This window comes from Mus pahari, chromosome 16, assembly GCF_900095145.1.
Source record: "Mus pahari chromosome 16, PAHARI_EIJ_v1.1, whole genome shotgun sequence".
Taxonomy (NCBI): Eukaryota; Metazoa; Chordata; class Mammalia; order Rodentia; family Muridae; genus Mus; species Mus pahari.
The window spans coordinates 45,959,551-45,979,996 of record NC_034605.1 but is presented as its reverse complement, the minus strand read 5'-3'; the positions used below and the strand labels follow the sequence as shown (position 1 = coordinate 45,979,996).

General features: G+C 43.0%; 1 protein-coding gene across 7 annotated transcripts in view; it reads right to left on the bottom strand.

Moving 5' to 3' along the window:
- The window catches only part of Phactr1 (phosphatase and actin regulator 1), a 451,087-nt gene that overhangs the window by 75,951 nt on the left and 354,690 nt on the right, over window positions 1–20,446 (bottom strand). For all 7 annotated transcript variants that reach the window (XM_021215339.2, XM_029547344.1, XM_021215336.2 and 4 more), the window contains one exon: window positions 1,824–1,991. In XM_021215339.2, coding sequence (XP_021070998.1) covers window positions 1,824–1,991 — 168 coding nt within the window. The remainder of the gene's footprint in view (window positions 1–1,823; window positions 1,992–20,446) is intronic.

Sequence of the window (20,446 nt, the reverse complement as noted above, 5' to 3'; positions counted from 1 at the left end):
GAGAGAGAGAGAGAGAGAGAGAGAGAGAGAGAGAGAGAGAGAGAGAGCACAAACTCATACTGGTGTTGTCCAATGGGTCTTCTTGCTCCCTGGTCTGGGATACCAGCGGCATCTGGCAAAGCTGACATCAGCACACGTTGGTGGCTGCTCCTCTACTCTTTGGAATGGTCAGGACCAAGAGTCAGGGTCTCAATGAGGACTCTAGCTTGAAGGGCAGACTCTTGCCCAGCCTGGCTCTGTACGTTCTCACAGGGCAGAGGATGTGCAAAGGCTATGCCTCTTAATCTGTCCGGTTCCTTTGCTTCCTGTTTGTCCGACTTCTTATCATCTTTATGTTTTTTCCCCTTCCTTTCCCTCTACCCTCCTCTCTCTGGGGTCTCATCTGTTCTAGGGTGGTTCTAAACTCACTCCGTAGCAGAGGATGATCTTCAACTTCCAGTTCTCTTGTTTCTACCTCCTGAGTGCTGGGATCCCAAGGCACGTACCACCATGTCTTAGAACTAAGTTCATGGTACGAGGGATTGAACCCAGGGCATCCGTGGATGCTAGGCAAGCACTGTAGCAACCTAATAGCACCTCGGCTCTCATTATCATATTTCAACTTATCTCTTCTTTGGTTGAGCTATCATGGGGTGGTACCCACTGCTCCCTTCTGTGCTGGCAATCTACATAATAGCAGTATAATAGCAGACTCTGTGAGTCTGATGGGGCGGTAGATGTCACTAAAACAGTCTAACTGCCAGATTCCAGTGGTACATGGAACGTTGGATGGTACAAGAGAAGTTGAGTTAAAAAAAAAATTCTTGCTTAAAATTCTAAAGGACAAACAAAATATGGCTCCATTGATTGTTTGTCCCCTGCTTCCCATGAGTGCCACAAGCAGGGAGTTTATACAGGATTCCTCCCTGCTTCTTGCCTTCCTTCTCCCCTGGAAGAAATAATTTCTACAGAGCAGTACAACCCTGCAAAGAACCCCTGACACCCAGAGTTTTCCCCACTGCAAGGGACATTGTTCTAATTACTTGCTGAACAATAGCTGGGCTGGTCCCACAGGTAAGCGTGGGAACCAACTTGGGAAAGCAGCCTCTTACCTTCCCCAAATGTGAGCAATGTACACGTGGATGCTACATACAGGGGCACCATGATGGGACCTTTTCACCCACCCTCCAGGTAGTCCTAGAGGCTCTTTAACCAGGCCATCTCCTGACATGCGGTGAGCCTCTCTGTTGGTGGGGATTTATCTTCGGGCTGATTAGGAGGGCTCTGTACTTCCTGAGAGAGGCAAATTGGCCACTGAAGGACAACGGACCAAAGAGGAAGGCAAATAATCAAAAGGCATCTAAACTCATCTACAGCAGCCTCCAGCTTAGTTGGGAAATTGTATACAACTTAACAACATGTCAATTGTCTGCATCTAGTAGATTTACTAATCCAGAATGATTATTGATGGGTATATTGGGACTAGAAATTAAATGGTGTGGTCAGGCCTTTGGAGCAGATGGGTTAGATAGGCTTAGAGAGAGATAGGATCCTTTTGATTTATCTTAACAAAGGTGAGTGTCAGAAAGCAAACAAGGTTTTAAACCCTCACTATTATAAAACAAGTGATGCGTGCCACAGAAAGTGCTTTTACAAACTATAAAGCATCCCATGAAAACAGTCTTTGTGTGTTCCTGGGTTCAGTTATGTACAGACAATTGGTGTGGGCAGTTTTCCCTGACATTGCTAGGTCTCCATGCTCTGGATGGTTCAATTGAACATCCCAAGTCCTGCCAGGAGACTGTGACATCGGGGCCCACCCCAGGCCTGTGCCATGTCATTACCTGGTCCATCCATAATGTCTGAAGCTTGGAGCACCTCATAGGAGCAGGGATCCCTGGGCATCGGGACAGGCTCCATTTCCGACAGAGCAGGCAAAGAGAGTTGGCTGGAGCTCAGGGACTGCCCGTTCTCCAGGGAGTCATCTTCATTTGATATGGAGAGTTCTCCATCTGTGGGAGGGAAGAGATGGTGGTGTCAGATAAGGTCTGTCCCCACAGTGACACTCAAGGCTGCTAACAAGTCAAGATGCTCTGAACTATCTTTAACAAGTACCTTGACCATCTGCACTTGACTGTACCTTTAGAGAGAGCCCCATTTAGTAAGTCTTTTAAGAGGAAAACAATGTACACACATAGACTTACTGAATCATGTATAGTTAGTTGTGTCTATGTACGGGTGTGCCCTATGAGACCAGAACTATGAGGCTATCATGACATGAGCTATGCCAATCTTTTGACGGGGACTCCTCTTTGCGCCCATTAGGATTGTTCTGTATCTCCTGAGAGAGGCACACTGGCTGCTTGGGTGGCCCATCTTTGGTAGACCAAAGAGGGAGGCACTCCACAGGATGGTTCCAGAGCTGTAGTGAGTGACAGCTGTGAGTCTCTCAGTGTAGGCTCGGAGAACTAAACTCCAGTCCTCTGCAAGGATGTTTTATGACATCTCTGCAAGGTTGTTTTATGGCCTCTTAGCCACCAAGCATCTCCTAGCCCGTACCCTTCTTAAGAAAAGTGAGTGAAAAATTATTTTTTCCTTTGAATTTTTGGAAAGATATAGAAACCTGGCAGGCAACAGAGACTCGAGATCCAAGATGCAGAATTTCTACATTAGGGAACAAAATATTAAAAGACCATTGGTAGCTCTCTACAAACTGACAGTAAGCCCCTATTGCTGAAGACAATATGGATACAACATATTGAACATGGAGAAATCAAGCTGGTACCTACATAGAGCCTTCACACCTACTGAAGGTGCATGTTTTAAAAGCAAATATTTGATACTGGAAGGTGCTCTTCACTCTACCAAAGAAGAAAGGCGAACACCAGCCCAGCTACAAAACCTTCAATCTATAATGGTGACCTGCCCGCAACACGTGCTGGTGGCGTAGTGGCCCCAAAGCTTTCAGGAGTAACCAAGTACTGTCTGATTTGAGTCAAGGCCCACTCCATGAGATAGAACCCATGCCCAATGCTGCTTGGGTGGCCCATGAACCTGAGACTAGACAGGACAGTGACCTGGGGGGGGGGGGAACACAGATGATGCTGTTCTGCTAAGGGAAGGTAGCAATAAGATGGCTTGTGGTGACATTTGCTGTATGCGTAGATCAGAGCCTTGCTTCGCTAATATCAGAGAAGCTCCTTCCTGTAGCAAGTGGGAACAAACACAGAGACCCACAGCCAGCCAGCATGAGATTGAGAGACCTTGGAACGCTCAGACCTAAAAGGGATGGTTCCACCACCAGATCATTCTCCTTAGGGCCCAGGAAACTCTTTAGAAGAGGAGGCAGAAAGAGTGTAAAGCCAGAGGAGATGGAGAGCACCAAGGAGGCAAGGTCTTCTACTTTGTATCAGGAGACAAAGAATCTCAGATACATGTTTGGTTGTTTGTTTGTTTGTTTTTGTTTCTAATGAGAGACAGAATGAGTGTGGGTCTGGATGGGAGAAGAGGTGGGGAGAAACTGAGAGAGGGAGGTGGGGAGAGAGGGAAACCATAATCATACTATAGTGTATGAAAAAGAAAATCTATTTTCAGTGAAAGAAAAGTGACAACAGAACACCAATCAACAACAAAGCCCCAAAGGCATTAGGAGCAAAGACACAGTGAGAATGTGCGACCCCAGCAGGGAAGGAGACCGTCTACCTGTCCTCATCCAATACTTGTGGTGAATGAGTGTCTCTACCTAACTCTGGCAGTAGCAGCCCAAAGCAACTGGGAAGTACTAGAATTCTTTGGTGCCAACCACCAAGCATGTCAACTTTGATCTGCTTGAAGCTCAGTTCCCCCAATGGGCCTAGAGCTGACAACCCCGGATTGAGGATCAAAGACTCCTGTTCAATGGCCATTTGTTAAATAAAAAACTCCCTCCAGCATGATTTCATCGACACCCAGGGAGTCTTAGATAGCTGAGCGTTAAAGCCAAATTAATTTTTCAAGAGGACTTAAAGCTCTTTCCTTCAGATGAATAAACACCCAGATGAAAGATAAAGACGTGGCCACTCAGAAACAGATCTTTGTAAAGCAATGGCCTGACTTAAAACTGGGGAGAGAGAGAGAGAGAGAGAGAGAGAGAGAGAGAGAGAGAGAGAGAGAGAGAGAAGCTGAATTTGAGGTTAATCTTTCCTTTAACTATTTTCCTGTCTATGTTTTGATTTTATACATCTATGATACCTGATAGCATGGAAATTCTTCAGGCCACCCCATTAGAATTGCCTCCAATAAAATGTATGTTTGCTAGAGTACTTTATGAAACCAACAGGCCGTAAGCAGTAAGTACTTCCAGGATCTACAGTGTTTGACCTCGATCCTCTATAAACATTAAAAAAAAAAAGGAGAAATAATCTAAACACTCGTTGAAGCAGACAGTCCCACACGGTAGTGGCCTTTGAGAGCTACGCTGGACCTCATTTTCTTCTTTTCACTCAACCTTTCTGCACATCCTAAATAATAGCGGATGCGATTGTCATGGAGATGAAAGATACAGTTATGACTAGTTAATGAGAACACAGGAGCAGGACAGGACCTTAAAGCCAATGCCATGGAGATTACACGGCTAAGCTGCAAATCGGCAAGACTGGGAGAGCTGTGCTGTTAATGTGACCCTATAGTAGCCTAGTCTTCTCAACATGCTTTTATTTATCATGTTCAAAGTGATTCCATGAGAAGTGGCTCTGCTAGAAATCCCTAGTTGGTACAATGGTGACACAGCTGTCATTCGGTGGTCCCCAGGAGGCCACTCTGCTGCTTGATGTTCCAAGCATATTCACAGCCCCAGAGAAGGCCACCTGAGGAGGAGAGGGTCTTACTGCAATCACCAAACTTGGCTTTTGGGATGACTGATACCTTTGAATGACCGTTGCCTGCGTCTAGAGCTGAGATTACCACAGGGGTAACTCTGGGACAAAAGACACAGCTGCAGTTGGATTTGTCTGGGCAATGCTTGTGACTCTGGACTTCATTAAGGAAGTGACTGCTTAGAACATATTCACAAATATTTATATGATACAAAACAGCTAAGAGCTTATAATATTTAGCCTCGATTCACCAATATTTCATCTTAATAAATGAGGCATGAGTTTTGTGTACTTTTATTCGAACATCGATGCTCTATTTTATTTGCAATGTAGTAAACTGCTTTTGCTTAGGGAACATATATTTCCAAGTGGATTGATTAACTTCTTAGAGTTTAAACAGTAAAAAAGAAGCAGATATGAATAGCCTGGGAAGAGAAATTTTTACCAATTATGGTAATATGATATAGTTTACTCTCAATTATTCTTAAAAAGTAAGATAATAATCATGTAGGATCCTAAGTGATGGATTATCTGACATAAGTAAAAATAGAAACATCATTAAACAATTATATATGTTGTATATATGCAAAAAAGAAGCCAGTTTACAGTCTTCCTAGGGACTTAGCCAACCAAGGAGACAATTGGCTCTCTTTTCTTGGGATGCCTCCACTCCCTCAAAACGGAGCTCCTGTGGATGAAAAGTGACTTTTGCTAGGTCACAAAGTCCTGAGCTACTCTGCAGAGGGATTATCTTGAGAATGTTCGTTGTTGTGACTGATTAATACATGTTTCCATTAATAAATAGAGAAGTAAAGGATGTTGATGACACCCCCAGCCTTCCCAGCAGAATCGTCTTTCTGTGACGATTATTCATGGCTGAGGTCTTACTGATTACAAAATTTTGTGTGTTGGAGCTGGAGACATGATGCAGTGGTTAAGAGCACTGGTTGTTATTCCAGAGGACCTAGGTTCAGTTCCCAGTACCCACATGGTGGCTAACTATGGGTCTGTAACTTCAGTTGTAGGAGATCTCACTCCCTCTTCTGGCATCTGTGGGTACTGTATGCCTGTGGTAAACATACATACAGGCAAAACACCAATGCACATTTAAAAAAGCCTTTAAAAATTGTCTTTTGAAAAATCTTACCACTATGAGCTCAGTTATAATTCTCTTAGAAATTATTCTAAATGTTTATTTAGTTATGCCCCTCGCATCCCCACCAAACATTAAAAATTCCCAGCTAACTGCTTAGCTTAAAGGTAGTGTCATGTATGATGTTGCTCGCATTGTTTCCACTCAACTATGTGCTATAAAATGTAATGATGAAGATATATAAATCACAAAGGCCTCTACAGTGTTTTATAGAATTATGAAAACAAAGTCAATAAGGCCACCTTACATAGGGTTTCTCTGTCATTAGAATTCTAATGTCTATGGACATATAAATGGTTCTTGTGAAGTTATCCAAAGGTTTTTCTACTTTATAGCTATCGGCAATTTGTAGATCACATGGTTTCTGGGAAGGTCTTCAATACTAACAGTGTTAAGTATCTTTATGTACTGAGCTTCCTATCTATCTCTATGCTATACCTACATATCCATTCATCTATCCATCCAGTATCCATATATATTTCCATCCATCCACCTGCATGTTTATCCATATCTATATCTATATATCTATATCTCTATATATACATATATACACATATATGACACAAAAACAACATAATAGATAGGATAAATCTATAATCTTAATTATGACCAAGATGAATAGTTGCAAAAGTAAAGAATCATTTTATTTAGAGTCGTGCTGCTTGAGAAGTGAATAAATAAATATATCCATATACTAAAAAAGAATTATGCTGTTATTTCTTGAAGTAACACATATTTACATTACTGCACTTTATCACACACACTAAAGTGGAAACAGTGTGACCAACATCATATGCTATACCACTTTCAAGCCAAGCACTTAGCTGGGAATTTTCAATGCTTGGGAGGGATACCAAGGTCATCCGGCTGTGACATCTCTCACTGGTCACCTGGGTGGATACATTTGATCTGGCTGACTAGGTGGGTGTCCTCTTTCCCGCCATCCCATATGTCTGTCCTAAAGCTGTGTGCTCCATTGAGAGGATGCCCTTCCCTGCATAGAGGAGGACTGGTCTCCAGTTGGGGGCAATGCTTCCTGGCTAGAATCTCCAAACAAACCCAGTGCTTATGAATTCTAAGTTTGATGAACTCCAAGACTATTCTCCATGTCTCCTTGCTGCTTCTAAGTACTATGTTTATGTTTATCTCGTACTTTTACCAGCAGAAAGAACTTTCCTGACGCTGCACTCCAAAGAAGAAATACCACGCCTCCATGACTCAGAAGAAGCAGCTGGGTTATTTTGTCCCTGTATCTACCCAGGTCATTATCGTACTTATTATGGATGAAATAGGGAGTCAGCCATTAGAAGTTATTCTAATGTTTTACATTACCTTTTAAAGGTATCTGATGGTTAAAATGGTACATGATGATCCACAATCATGTGTTTCCTAGTAAAATGTGAGCAGGAGGAGGGGAAAGGATGCAAGGGATTGGCAACCTGTCAGTGTGACGGGTTAGAGAATCGCCATGGAAACAGATACTGAATGTGTATGATGGAGTTGGAGTTTTGGATTAGGTTAACTGGGGTGGGAAGACCCACCCACATTAGGGAAGACCCTAAATGTGGGAGGTACCATTCCATGAGCTCAGGTCTTGTTTTAGATTAGGTTAACTGGGGTGGGAAGACCCACCCTAAATGTGGGAGGTACTGTTCCATGGGCTCAGGTCTAGAACTGTGTAAGAAATGGGATTTTGTTCAGTTAGATTTGTTCAAAGTTAAAGATAATTAAAAATTATTTCTAAATGAATGCCTCCATGGAGAATGGGTAGCAGAAAGTAAAAATACCCATGGATATGGACATACCAATAGTTTCCACTTTTAAAAACCGTTGAACACAGGGCCTTTTGTTTTGAGAAGATGCAGAACTTATGATCCTTTGGGATGTGATAAAAAAAAAAAAAAAAGAGTGCCAGTTTTTACTCCAAAAAACTTTCATAAAGTTAAGCTCAGCGTGGAAGCTGATTTTCTAAGTCATGATGTTATGGCTTTTATAGAAAGTTATTCTTGCACATGAAGTTCTAGTGGGATTAAAAAATCCTTGTTTAATGAATTACGGTTGAACAGAAGTACAGGGAAAGAGTTACTTTGCTTATGTACATACTCATGTGAATATATTGAACCATTACCTCAATACATTTCATATATATCAAAAAATCTAAATATAGAACTTCAAACTAGAATGAATAAAAAAACAGAACAGTAGAAACATATACATTTATTCAGGCTGCACAAGAGGGACGCCAGACAGATGGCTTGGACTTAGTCACACAACTTTCTGATTTTTAATTTACAAACTGGAATGCAGCAAAAGAAAAGGGAAAAAAGAAGACTAGCGGGAAAATATGAACTAAATGTAGCCGACCACAGAACAAAATATTTGAAGAAGGGTGAGTGTTGGTGCAGATCAATCAAAACCAAGTCCCAGGTGATGCTTTGGAAATGTGTAACATTGCTGGGAATGAGATCCGTGTGACTGAAGTGACCGTGTGGGTGACACTGATACATGAGAGTGTGTGTGAAACAGTGTCAACTACAAGTGCACTACTGGAGAACAATATGCACACGTCGGTGACAGTGACATGAAAAATGAAAGAGAGGCACGTAGGAGGCTGGAATTCTGAAGGGATTCTGGTATAAGGTAAGTAGAGCTTAATGACCATTAACTTTTCCCCTATAATGAGGTCTATGTTTATTTCTTATTGAGGTCTATGTTTATTTCTTATTGCTTGTGTGTTCTATATGTGAATGTGTGGGTGAAGGCATGTGCTGTGCATGTGGAGGCCAGAGGTCAACTCCTTAGGTACCTTTTACCTTGGTATGTATGGTTGTATGTATGGTTGTATGGTTGTATGTATGGATGTATTTTACATTTCCAACCACAGATTCCCTTCCCCTTTGCCTTAGTCAGGGTTTCTATTCCCGCACAAACATCATGACCAAGAAGCAAGTTGGGGAGGAAAGGGTTTATTCAGCTTACATTTCCACACTGCTACTCATCACCAAAGAAAGTCAGGACTGGAACTCAAGCAGGTGAGGAAGCAGGAGCTGATGCAGAGGCCATGGAGGGATGTTACTTACTGGGTTGCATCCCCCAGTTTGCTCACCTTGCCTTCTTATAGAACCTAAGACTACCAGCCCAGGGATGGCACAATAGGCTCTCCCCTCCCCCCCTCCCCCCCNTGCCTTTCAGCTGGATCTCATGGAGACATTTCCTCAAGGGAGGCTCCTTTCTCTGTGATAATACCAGCTTGTGTCAGGTTGACACATAAAACCAGCCCGTACACTCCTCTTCTAGTCCCTCTCCCCACTCCCATCCACTTTTCCTCTTTTTCTCTTTAGAAAAAGGCGGGCATCTCGCAAATATCAATCAGCTATGGGATTTCAGTAAGATCAGGCTCCTTCTCTCCTATTAAGGAAGGACAAGGCAGCTCAGTAGGAGGAAAGGGACCCAAAGGCAGGCAACAGAGTCAGAGTCACACCCTGTTCCCACTGTTAGGTGTCCCACAAGAAGACCAAGCTACACAACTGTTACATGTGTGCAGAGGGCCTAGGTCAGTCCCATGCCTGTTCCTTGGTTGGCAGTTCAGTCTTTATGAGCTCCTATGAACACGGGTTAGTTGATTCTGAGGGTTTTCTTGTGTCTTCTTTTTTAAGACAGAGTCTCTCACTGGCCTGGAGCTCCTGAGAGTAGGGTGACCGGCCAGTAAGCCCTAGAGATCTGCCTGGTGCTACGTCCCTAGTTGTGGGATTCAAAAGCGTGGACTGTGCGTGGCTTTTTCCGTGTAGGTTCTGGGGTTCAAGCTCAGGTCCCCATTCTTTCCTGGCAAACACCTTCCTGACTGTGTCCTCGACCTACATACGTTTATTAATATTTCCAACAAGGATAGAGGAGGGGCTCATGATGCTGTTGACAGACAGGTGATGGCTGCCGGGGGCAGGGGGGGGGGAGGGGAGGAGGCAGAGTCAGTTTTCTTCAGGGGTTGTGGCCTTTGGTAGGTTGGCCATGCTCTCGGTAGGTGGTGTTACACCTGTGAACATCGGGGCGACAATAATTGGGCCCAGTGGGTTATAGAAAAAAATGGGAAGGAGGGAGAGGAGGACGATGGAGGAGATGAAGAATGAGAAGAAAGAAGACAGTGATGATGAAGATGTGAAGTTTCGAGGGGGATGTGGGTGATACATGAGGAGTTAGAGGGGAACTGAGCCTACATATAATCTAAATACATCATATAAACATATGAAACTATCAAAGAAAATTCAAAAAGATATAAAACAGCACACGAAGCCTTATTAACTTAAATGCAAAACTAAAATCAAAACAAAATACTTCCCCTCCCCCAAATTTTGCTGAAAAGAAAAGCCCATTTCTTATTCCTTGGTTCCTGCCAGAAAGAATTCTCCTGAAGTGTTCCTACTTCTCACACAGTTCCTGCCTCTCCATAGAGTTAGTCCATCACTAAGATGCAAGCCCTAGTTCCCCATGACGGCCCACTGGGTACAGCTTCAAGCTATGCTTGCCTTTCTTCTCTAGACTGGTGTTCATTCAAGGTAGGCTTTGTCACTTGCTGGGTGGTTTGAGGTGTTTTAGGCTGGGAGCAGGAGAGCGTCAGGTCCATTAGCGACTCCCTCAAGACCAGCTAGCTCCAGTCATCACCACAAGACCTTACCTGGACTGCCTATTCATATCATCTCTCAAATGGTTCACAGGTACAGAGGTGCAGAAGGGGGACCTCGGTCACCTCGGTGGAGCCCGCACCCTGAGCAATCTGGAAGAAGAAAGTTTCTCCCATCTTAGGGAGAAGAAAATGGAAGGAGCCACAGAGCAGCAACAGAAGGAATTGTGTCCTAAACCTGTGAAGGCCTTTGGAAGTTTGTGTATTAATCAACAGAGGTGTGCTGGTGAGAACCCCAGCTCATTTTTGGAAGACAAAAGTAGGAAGAGAAATAACATGCAGATTGGAAAGGAGCCCAGCCCCAGAGCAGGGGGACATCTGTGTCATCTTTGCCATTCCTAGCTTGCCACAAGCTACTTCACTTCTGGGGACCTCAATTTCTGTCCTTTTAATCGAATGGATTCCATTAGATAACACCAATTTTCCAGATCTTCATTCCCTGGGGTGCTAAGAGATGCAAGAACCCACCAATACTTGCAAATCAGCCTAAAGGACAGATGAACTAAACAGTCAAGCATTTTATATCTAGGTTTTGACCTGGATAGAAAACTTAAGAACTGGGAAGTAAATAGACATATTTTTGGCTTACTATGAATAAAGTTTTAATTTTTATATAAAAAAAATCCTGTAAAGTTTTAGTGTAGATCTAGAGCTTTTTGTTCCTTTTATAAAAATCCTCTGAGCACAGCAGAAAGATGGGCAGGAAGCACGGAGAAGAGCGAATATTTCTGCATCTCCAATGCCAAGTACTATATTGGACACTTTATTTATGATGGCAATAATAAGAGCCCTTCAAATAGCAATGCAGAAATTTACTATGTGCCAGCTCTGTCTCCATGTTTCTTCTGACTTCTCATTCCTCCCCCTTTTTCTCTTTCTGCTCCTCTCCTCCGTTTTATTCCCCTCTCTTCTGCTCTCCTATCTCTATTATCCTCCCTGCCCTCCCTTCTCTATCCTCTTCTCTTTTATCTGTCTATCTATCTGTCTGTCTGTCTATCTATCTATTTCTACCTACATCTATCCATCATATTTCTTCCTTCCTTCCTTCCTTCCTTCCTTCCTTCCTTCCTTCCTCCCTCCCTCCCTCCCTGCCTCTTTCTTTCTTTCTTTCTTCTTTCTTTCTTTCTTTCTTTTTTCTTTTTTCTTTCTTTCTTTCTTTCTTTCTTTCTTTCTTTCTTTCTTTCTTTCTTTCTTTCTTTCTTTCTCTTTCCATTCGTGTATATATGTATGTATGTATGTATGTATGTATCATCCATATCTATTTCTACCTATATATATCCAGTATGTATGTATGTATGTATGTATGTACCTATCATCTATTTCTACCTATATCTATCCTCTATCTATCTATCTATCTATCTATCTATCTATCTATCTATCTATCTATCTATCTCTTTATACCTTCAATTCACCATCCATTCATGCATCCACCCATCTGATGAAGATAGTATCCAAATGTCATGTGACAACTTGGAAGTGCTAGCTAAACTGTAGCCTCCCTGGGGACACATATGTGATAGCATTTACACTCACACTTATGACAATGCAAATTGATTTTGATTTGCTGATGATCATTAAGAGTTATAATTAAAATAAAATAAAATAAAACAAAACAATGATTCCAGGCTGTGTTCAAGAGAATAATTATCATTGTAAAGACATGTAAGAGGAGCCCAATGCAAGAATTTGTCAATTATTTTTCCCCTCAGAGACAGAGCTACTGTCGAGCTTGCTCTGGATTCTCATTTCAGCTTCCCAGAAATTCTTTTTGACTAAAAAGAGCATCTTCTCAAGTGGCTAATGAGTAGAATGGTAATTTCTATGAAAATTGCACCAGCAACGGGCTCAGTCCTCATTAGAGGGGCTCATATCAGTGAGCCGTGGCACATACTCTTTTCTTTTTTTCTGAACTTAATGTACTTTGGCTACCAAACTAGAAAATCCCCCTCCACTCAATCAGAGGGGAGACACACTATTCTTTCTTTTTTTGCATGTGTATGTGTGTAGTGTACATGTGTATATGAATACTCACCGGGGTACACACATGTGTGTGAATATACATACTGTGAATATACATACATGTATGTTCATGCTCAGAGACCCAACACTGATGCCATGTATGCTTCTTGATTTTTTTGTACTTTATTTCTTGAGGCAGGGTCTCTTGCCATTATGTCTAGTCTTCTGGCCAGCTTGCCTCAGGACTTATGAGCTCCTGTCTCTACCTACTGAGTGCTGAGAAGATATGCAGGTACCATACCTACCTGCCCTGCCCAACTTTTAGGCGAGTTTTGGAGATCTGCAGTTTGGTCTCAAACATGTATGGCAAGGGATTTATCCTTTGTGTCAGCTTCCCAAACTAGAGCCACCATGCTGCAGCACACAAGGTATCATTCAGTAACAAGATACAGAGCTCGGTCAGAGCTGGCTAGCATCAGTCACCTTTTAAATCCTCCTTCTCAAAGACACCGGCTGCTCTGTAGCCAGTGACACGAACCAGTTGACTAAGCAACAAGTCACCCAAGGATGTCATCGATGGATTAAGACTTTGAGCCTCACACGTGGAAATGGCTCCCTGGCACTTGTCACTTTTGGGAGAGGAAGAATTCCCTTCAACTTGCCTGATTAAATGAAATGATGCTACAGAGAGTTCACACAATTTTAAGCATGGAACACAGAAAGGAATATAGTCTTCGGAAACACTGCCCACTAACGGATTGTTGCTAATTGATTCTTATGCGTTTAAAAACGTAAAACTCTTATTTTCCTATAATTAATGAACTAACTAATTAATCACAGTCAGGGGTTCATCCAGGAAACCTCCAACCCAGACCCTCCTGTCACAGATACTGTGTGCTACAGGTACTACAGGGGTAGCTCAAAAATCTTACTTAAAAGAAACCCAAAGTGAACAAAGACATGAAAAATGATAATTGCTTTATGGGAATGGCTTTATTCCCAGTGAGGAAAATCCATCTTGTACAGTGTGGGCATGCTTTATATATCTCTGTTTCAAAGTGGCCGAGTATCAGGAGAATTGAAGACAGACTCTCCAGGATCCCATTGGATCAGGGGACCCAGATCCTAAGAATCTAAAAGTTGAAGAAACTATCAGTTTGTCTTTTATCTCCATCTGCAGTGAGAAGTCAATGGATTATCTGGACCCATATGTACTCAAAAAAGATTTATTAGGAGGCATGAGGTTCCTTTCGGTCAACTGCTGGCATCTTTGGCTCACAGATGTCTCTTTAACTAATTCTCCATGCAAATGCATTCCGGTCTTAGGATTTTATCAGCACTGTGGCACATTGGGCAGAAGGGTTCACATTTCAGTATTAATTAGCAAATCACTAGGTTCTTCTTTATTGTTGCTATTGTTTTTGCTTTAACATCTTTTTTTTTTTTAAATAAAAGTCTGTTTCCAATATTAGTATCTTTTGATTTTAGCTGACTTTCTTCTCTTACTCTGTGCTCTCCTAAATCATCAACGGTGTGACAATGACTTCTGTGGTAGTTTGAATAAGAAAGCTCCCCCCACCCTAGGCTCATGTGTTTGAATCCTTGGTCCCCAGTTGGTACTGTTTGGGGAGGTATTGTACTTTTAAGGATGGGAATGAAGCCTTGCTGAAGGAAGTATGTCACTATAGGGTAGGCTTTAATAATGAGTGTTGCCTATCCATGCTCTGCTTCCCATATGTGGATAACCATGTGTGGATAACCCATGTGTGGACAACCCATGTGTGGATAACCGATTTGTGGATAACCCATGTGTGGATAACCGATTTGTGGATATCCCATGTGTGGATATCCCAGGTGTGGATATGACCTCTCAGCAGAGACATATGAAACCTCAAGTCTCACTTGCTTGCCATTTGTTTTATTTGGTCTAAGACCCCAGCCCCTGGAAGGATACCACCCACACTCATGCAGACTCTTCCTTTCTCAGTTAAATGTCTCCGCAAATGTCCTCACAGACAAGTACAGAAGCATATGTACTAGGTGATTCTAAATCCCAACAAGAAGACAATGAAGGCTAATCATCGCTGGTAGCTTGCTGCAGCAGCAGCTTCAGTGGTATTTATCAACACTGCCCGTGGCTGCACCAGCTCCTCTTCACACAAACTGTGTGACGTGGGCTGCTTTTCTACCCTGGCACTTAATGACAGACGCAAATCATGTTGTTTGCCTTTCAGAGGTGCCTCTGTCTTTGACCTTAGCCCCTTGAACACTGATGCTTTTATAGCTATTGAATTAATTCTGACACCGATATTGATGAGTTATCATGTCTCTGAACACTATTTCTAGATAATGACTCTGGCTTCAAGGTTTGCAGCTGAAAGGAGAGACCATTTTTCTATTGCTGACTATTTTGATGTCAAAGGCGCAACTAGAACAGTGAATGTGTATAGAACGAACTGAATGGCAGTCTCTGTCCTATACACTATGATAACATGAACCACACAGAATTACGTTATCATGGAGAATCGGGCATTCTGCTACTAATAGGAAAAGCTTCTAAGATTTCAAAATTCTTTACTGGCTAGAGTTGTAGCAAGATAGCAGCAGGGGCTCACGATGTCCAGACTTGAGCAAGCTCTTGAACAGGACACCCCCATGTAGTAGTTATTCGTGGTCACTAACATTTTAAATGTTACCAGTCAGACTGGCCATACCTAAAGGATTCTATGACTCCATGGAATTAGTGACTATGCTACCCTAATCGATGTTTCCCCTGTTGCCCAAAGTTCTTGAAAGCAGACCTGGAAATCCTAATGATGTATCTAAGGCATATGTGATGATTTTCCACAGAGGGTTAAAGGGTGTTACTACACTGATCTACAATGCAGTGAGTAGTCTACCCTTGGAATGTATTTTCATGGTGAGAAGCTAGAATCCCTGGGAAGGTGATGTGGTCTGTGTGATGGTGGAGTTTGGGACTATAAGACTATGTAGGTGACACAGCCTTTGCAGGTATTCCCGAAGCCTTATAATGAAGCTCGGCTCTCCCTATGTGTGCTGGAGAGGTGTCTGTGAAGACGAACTGGGGATCCACAGCACATCGAAGGAGACTGAGGAGTAGGACCAAGCTCCTGTGTGGTGGAGGCAGTGGCTCATAGCTGTGAACTTCTATCTTACGTGAGTGAAGACCTAAGAGTTCAAATTGGACATTCCCTTAATTCTCTAAAAACTCCACAAAAGGATGAGCAAGGGCCAGAAGAGAGTTTAATGGTTCATCATTTCTATTGCACTATCAAGGACATAAGGAGGCCACTAAGCTGCCTCAATGGAGCAGGCTGGGGGCCAGGCACTATGTGTTTCTGCCACCATAACCACTCTGGCTGCCAGCTATTCCCCACCAAGCCACAAACCGGAATAAATGCTTTCTTAAGTGACTTTTGCCAAGTATTTTATCACAGCAATGAAAACTAATCATATATGTGTGTATATATATATATATATATATATATATATATATATATATATATATATATATGTGTGTGTGTGTGTGTATACATATATGTATATATATAAATGTATACATATATGGAATATATGGAATATGGTTTATATAATATATATATATGGAATATATCCAAGCTACATCTAGGCCAGACCTCACTTTGTAGCTTACTATCTATTTGACAGTCTACTTAGGCAGCTGGATATCTCAGTCAACAAAGCCAATCACAATGATATTCTATGTTTTAAGTTCACTTCTCTTGGTTACCAGCTCCATAAATGGTCCCTGTACCTGCCCACTTCGTTACCTACACCCCTTTATTCTTCTTCCTTCACATTCCCCCAAGTCTAAACGGTTCAAGAGTGCCTCTGACCTCACCTCTCATAGCTTTCTGGCCTTGAGGTCTCTCTCGTCCCTTTTGCTCCTTCCACCCACTACCATGACCTCAGAATCCCTGTGACTATGGCTGACTAGACTCCCTGACTCACGGCTTGGACTATCTCCTCGTCATCCTCTTCTGCTGGATGAGCGATGAGGCCATGAATCCGACTGTCTGGGAGGTTCTCCTAAAGCTCCCCAGATACCCCTAGGGAAACAGGCACAGAAAGAGCGCAGTGCTCCAGCTGATGTGACCCGCCTGACTCCTTACTGGGCAAGCAGGAAGACATTAATCCTCTCTTTCAAATTAATTTTAATTTTACTTATCTTACATCCCGACCACAGTTTCCCCTCCTTCCGCTCCATCTTCCCTCCCCACCTATCAGCTCCTTCTCCATTCTCTTCAGAAAAGAGCTGGCTTGATGGATATCAACCAGCCGTGGTACATCCAGTTGCAGTAAGACTAGGCACCTCCTCTCCTATTAAGTCTGGACAAGGTAACCCGGTAGGTGGAAAGGGTCCCAGAGGCAGGCCACAGAGTCAGAGACAGCCCCCGTTCCCACTGTTGGAAGTCCCACAAGAAGATTAAACAACACAACTGTACCATATGTGTAGAGGGGTTTAAGTCAGTCACATGGAGGCTCCCTTGTAAGCCTCTGTGGGCCCAGGTTAGTTGATTCTGTGGGTTTCCTTGTGGTGTTCTCGACCCTTCTGTCTCCTACAGTTCTTCCTCCTCACCTGCCACAGCATCCCCCAAGTTCTGCCTAATGTTTGGCTGTGGCTCTCTGCATCTCTTTCCATCAGTTGCTGGGTGAAGCCTCTGATGACAATTGCGCTAGACACCAGTCTGTCCTTCTGACTGGACTGGCCTTGAGGTCATTCATTCTCATTTCATTTTCTCAACATGGTACCTCTAGCTGTGCTGGGCTTACATCTGAAGTCACCCGCTTCCCTTCCCATCTTCTCTAGGAGGATTCCTCTGCGTCCTTCAGCGTCTCCTAAGCACTCCTTCTTGCAAGGTGCCTTACAAGAGACCCTGGTCTGTGGAGTAACTCTTCCGTGTGCTGGGCTGTGTGAAAGTTAATCACTTCCCTCACTGTACCTGCCAAGCCCTCTATTGTGTCACCCACTACGGCTGTAGGTTGGGTTAGCCAGAGAATCTGCCCTATTTTACTAATACTTCTGCATCCTAGGGTAATGCCTGCGACCTGACTGTATGGTCAACCAATCCACGATGAACAGAGTGCACTCATTGGTGATTCACACTAAAGCATAAAGCTAACTCGTTCACTCTTCTGGCTTGGGTAGTGTTTTTTTTTGTTTGTTTGTTTGTTTGTTTTTGTTTTTTCTGAAAATATAGTGTTACCTAAAAGGAGATGTGTGTGTGTATGTGTGTGTGTGTGTGTGCATGTGTGCACATGCAGGTGTGTGCAGAGGCCAGAAAAGGGCATGGTTACTCTTTACAGAAGGTGAAGTCAGGGTAAACCTGGGAGAATTCTCTTTGAACTGGAGTTAAGGCACCGCTGAGCACACAGGTGCTGGGAACCAAACTCAGGTCCTCTAGAAGATGGATGTGGTGTCTTAACCATTCCCGAGATCTCTCCAGTCCCAGCTTAAGGGAATTTTTAATTACAATATTTCTTTGTCCTCTTTATCATTTAAACAGAATCTCATGAGTGTCAATGGGATACATTGTATCTTTTTTTTTTTAAGATTTATTTATTATTATACATAAGTACACTGAAACTGTCTTCAGACACACCAGAAGAGGGCGTCGGATCTCATTAAAGGGTGGTTGTGAGCCACCATGTGGTTGCTGGGATTTGAACTCAGGACCTTCGGAAGAGCAGTCAGTGTTCTTGCCCACTGAGCCATCTCGCCAACCCCACCTTGTATTGTTTTAATAGGTGGATTTTGTTTACAAGACCCCAGTGATCAAGCATAAGCAGGTTTATTGTGAGAAGTCCTGAGCAGCTGTACTTGGTTTTAGGTTGTGATTGCTGAAAGCAAATATTCTATCTTCATTTCACACTGTCACTACTGATCTCAGCTTCCTGTAGGTGCCATTTGTAAGCAGGAGATCAGCGTAGCTAAAATGGGACAAACCGCAGGGCCTGGTGAAGGCTGTGAAAAACACTTCCCATAAGCTGAGGACTTGAAAAGTCCATGCACCTGGGGTACCAGATAAATAAGCAGATTTCAGAAGGCCACAGTCAGTGTTTGTCTCCTGTAAAACAGAGAAGGGCTTTCACTATTTCCATTTTGAAATGATGATGACCTTTTAATTTAAATATCAGGCTGGTGGCAGGAGGTGGTGATGAAAAGTCTTCATTTTGAGAGTGTTTTTTTTTTTTTTCACATAACAACATCTTCCAAAGCCCTGGTTCTCAATTTGTGGGTCATAACCCCCTTGGGGGGATTTACATATACATAGCAGATATCCTGTATATCAGATATTTACATTATGATTCATAACAGTAGAAAAATACAGTTATGAAGTAGCAACAAAATAATGTTATGGTCGGAGGGTCATCACAACATGAGGAACTGTATTAAAGGGTCACAGCATTAGGAAGGTTGAGAAACACTGTTCCAAAGATTTTTCTCACCTGAATAAGAGAAAAACAAAAACAAAAAAAACAAAAACCAAAAGAGAACAACAGGGGAAAAGCCCCCAAACTCTCAGCCTGATGTATTTTATTACTATTTGGTTTAATATATTATCTTAAATTCTAGCGCATTCTGGAAAACCATGTTGCTCATAGGCACCCCATCAGTTCTATTCTTTCCTGGAAGCTGACACATCCTCTTGACCTCCTTTTCCCTCCATGTGGGATCCTCTGTCCCCAGGGATGACAGACCCTTCTGGCTGAGCTGTGGTTGCCTCAATGATGTCATTGTAGCCTGCCACAAGAAAGGGGCAGGCCTGTCTGACAAAGCAGACTGGACGCCACATCACTCAAGAGCAGAGAGCTGGACTCTCCCCATCCCTTCCTCTCTCCCCTTTCCTTCTTTTTTTCTCTTCCTCATCTCTTTCCCTTTCCTTCTTCCTCTCTCCTTCTCATAAGAAACACATCCATGGAATTAAACATTCTCATTCTACATGATGCATGTCATGGTGGTAATGGGAAATCCAGTGATAAATCATGGTGCATGGCTTGCATTCTGCAAATCCCATGCTGCCATAACTGTTTACATTACTTGAATGGCTTCTAACTGCAATGTTTTTGAGGTTCTCTGCTTGCCAACATGCAAAGCCTCCCAGAATCCTGTTAGTTCCAAGTGAGTGGCAGGTGCTCTTGGAGAGGTCATTTTGAGTCTGCGCTCACTGGGTGTGATGTGGGTGGGCCAGTCAGCTTTCCACTGCCACGAAACACTGAGAAATTCCACTTCAACGAGGAAAGGTATGTTCGGCTCTCAGAGGTTTCCTTCCACTGGTGTGGCTCTGGGCTTGTGGCAAGGAAACATATTTTGGTGTGGGAGACGTGCCAAATTAGTAAGCAGCTCACCTCTGGCTGGCTAGGGAGCAGACACAGATAGGAGAAGTGGTTGGAATTACAAACTGCCCTTTAAAGAGGCAGATATGGTGGGCCTGTAATCCTGTCAGCAGGGAGGACTGGGGATTCTGGATAAGCTGGACTTCAGAGAGTGATTATGGCTCAAAGTAAACAAACCTCATAGACCCTTTAATGGCATATGCCCCACCTCCAAGGTTCTACTGTCTCCCAACAGCACTGGCATCTGGATTCAAGCCAACACATGGACTTGTGGGGAACATTTAAGACCACAACCATATCAGCTGCCTTGTCTCTGTTTTGAACTGACAGCTGGAGCCAGGGCTAAGCTGAGTGCCTTGCTTAGCATGAGAAATAGAGTCACTGTTTTACTAATGGACAACAGCCTCTCTCTCTCTCTCTCTCTCTCTCTCTCTCTCTCTCTCTCTCTCT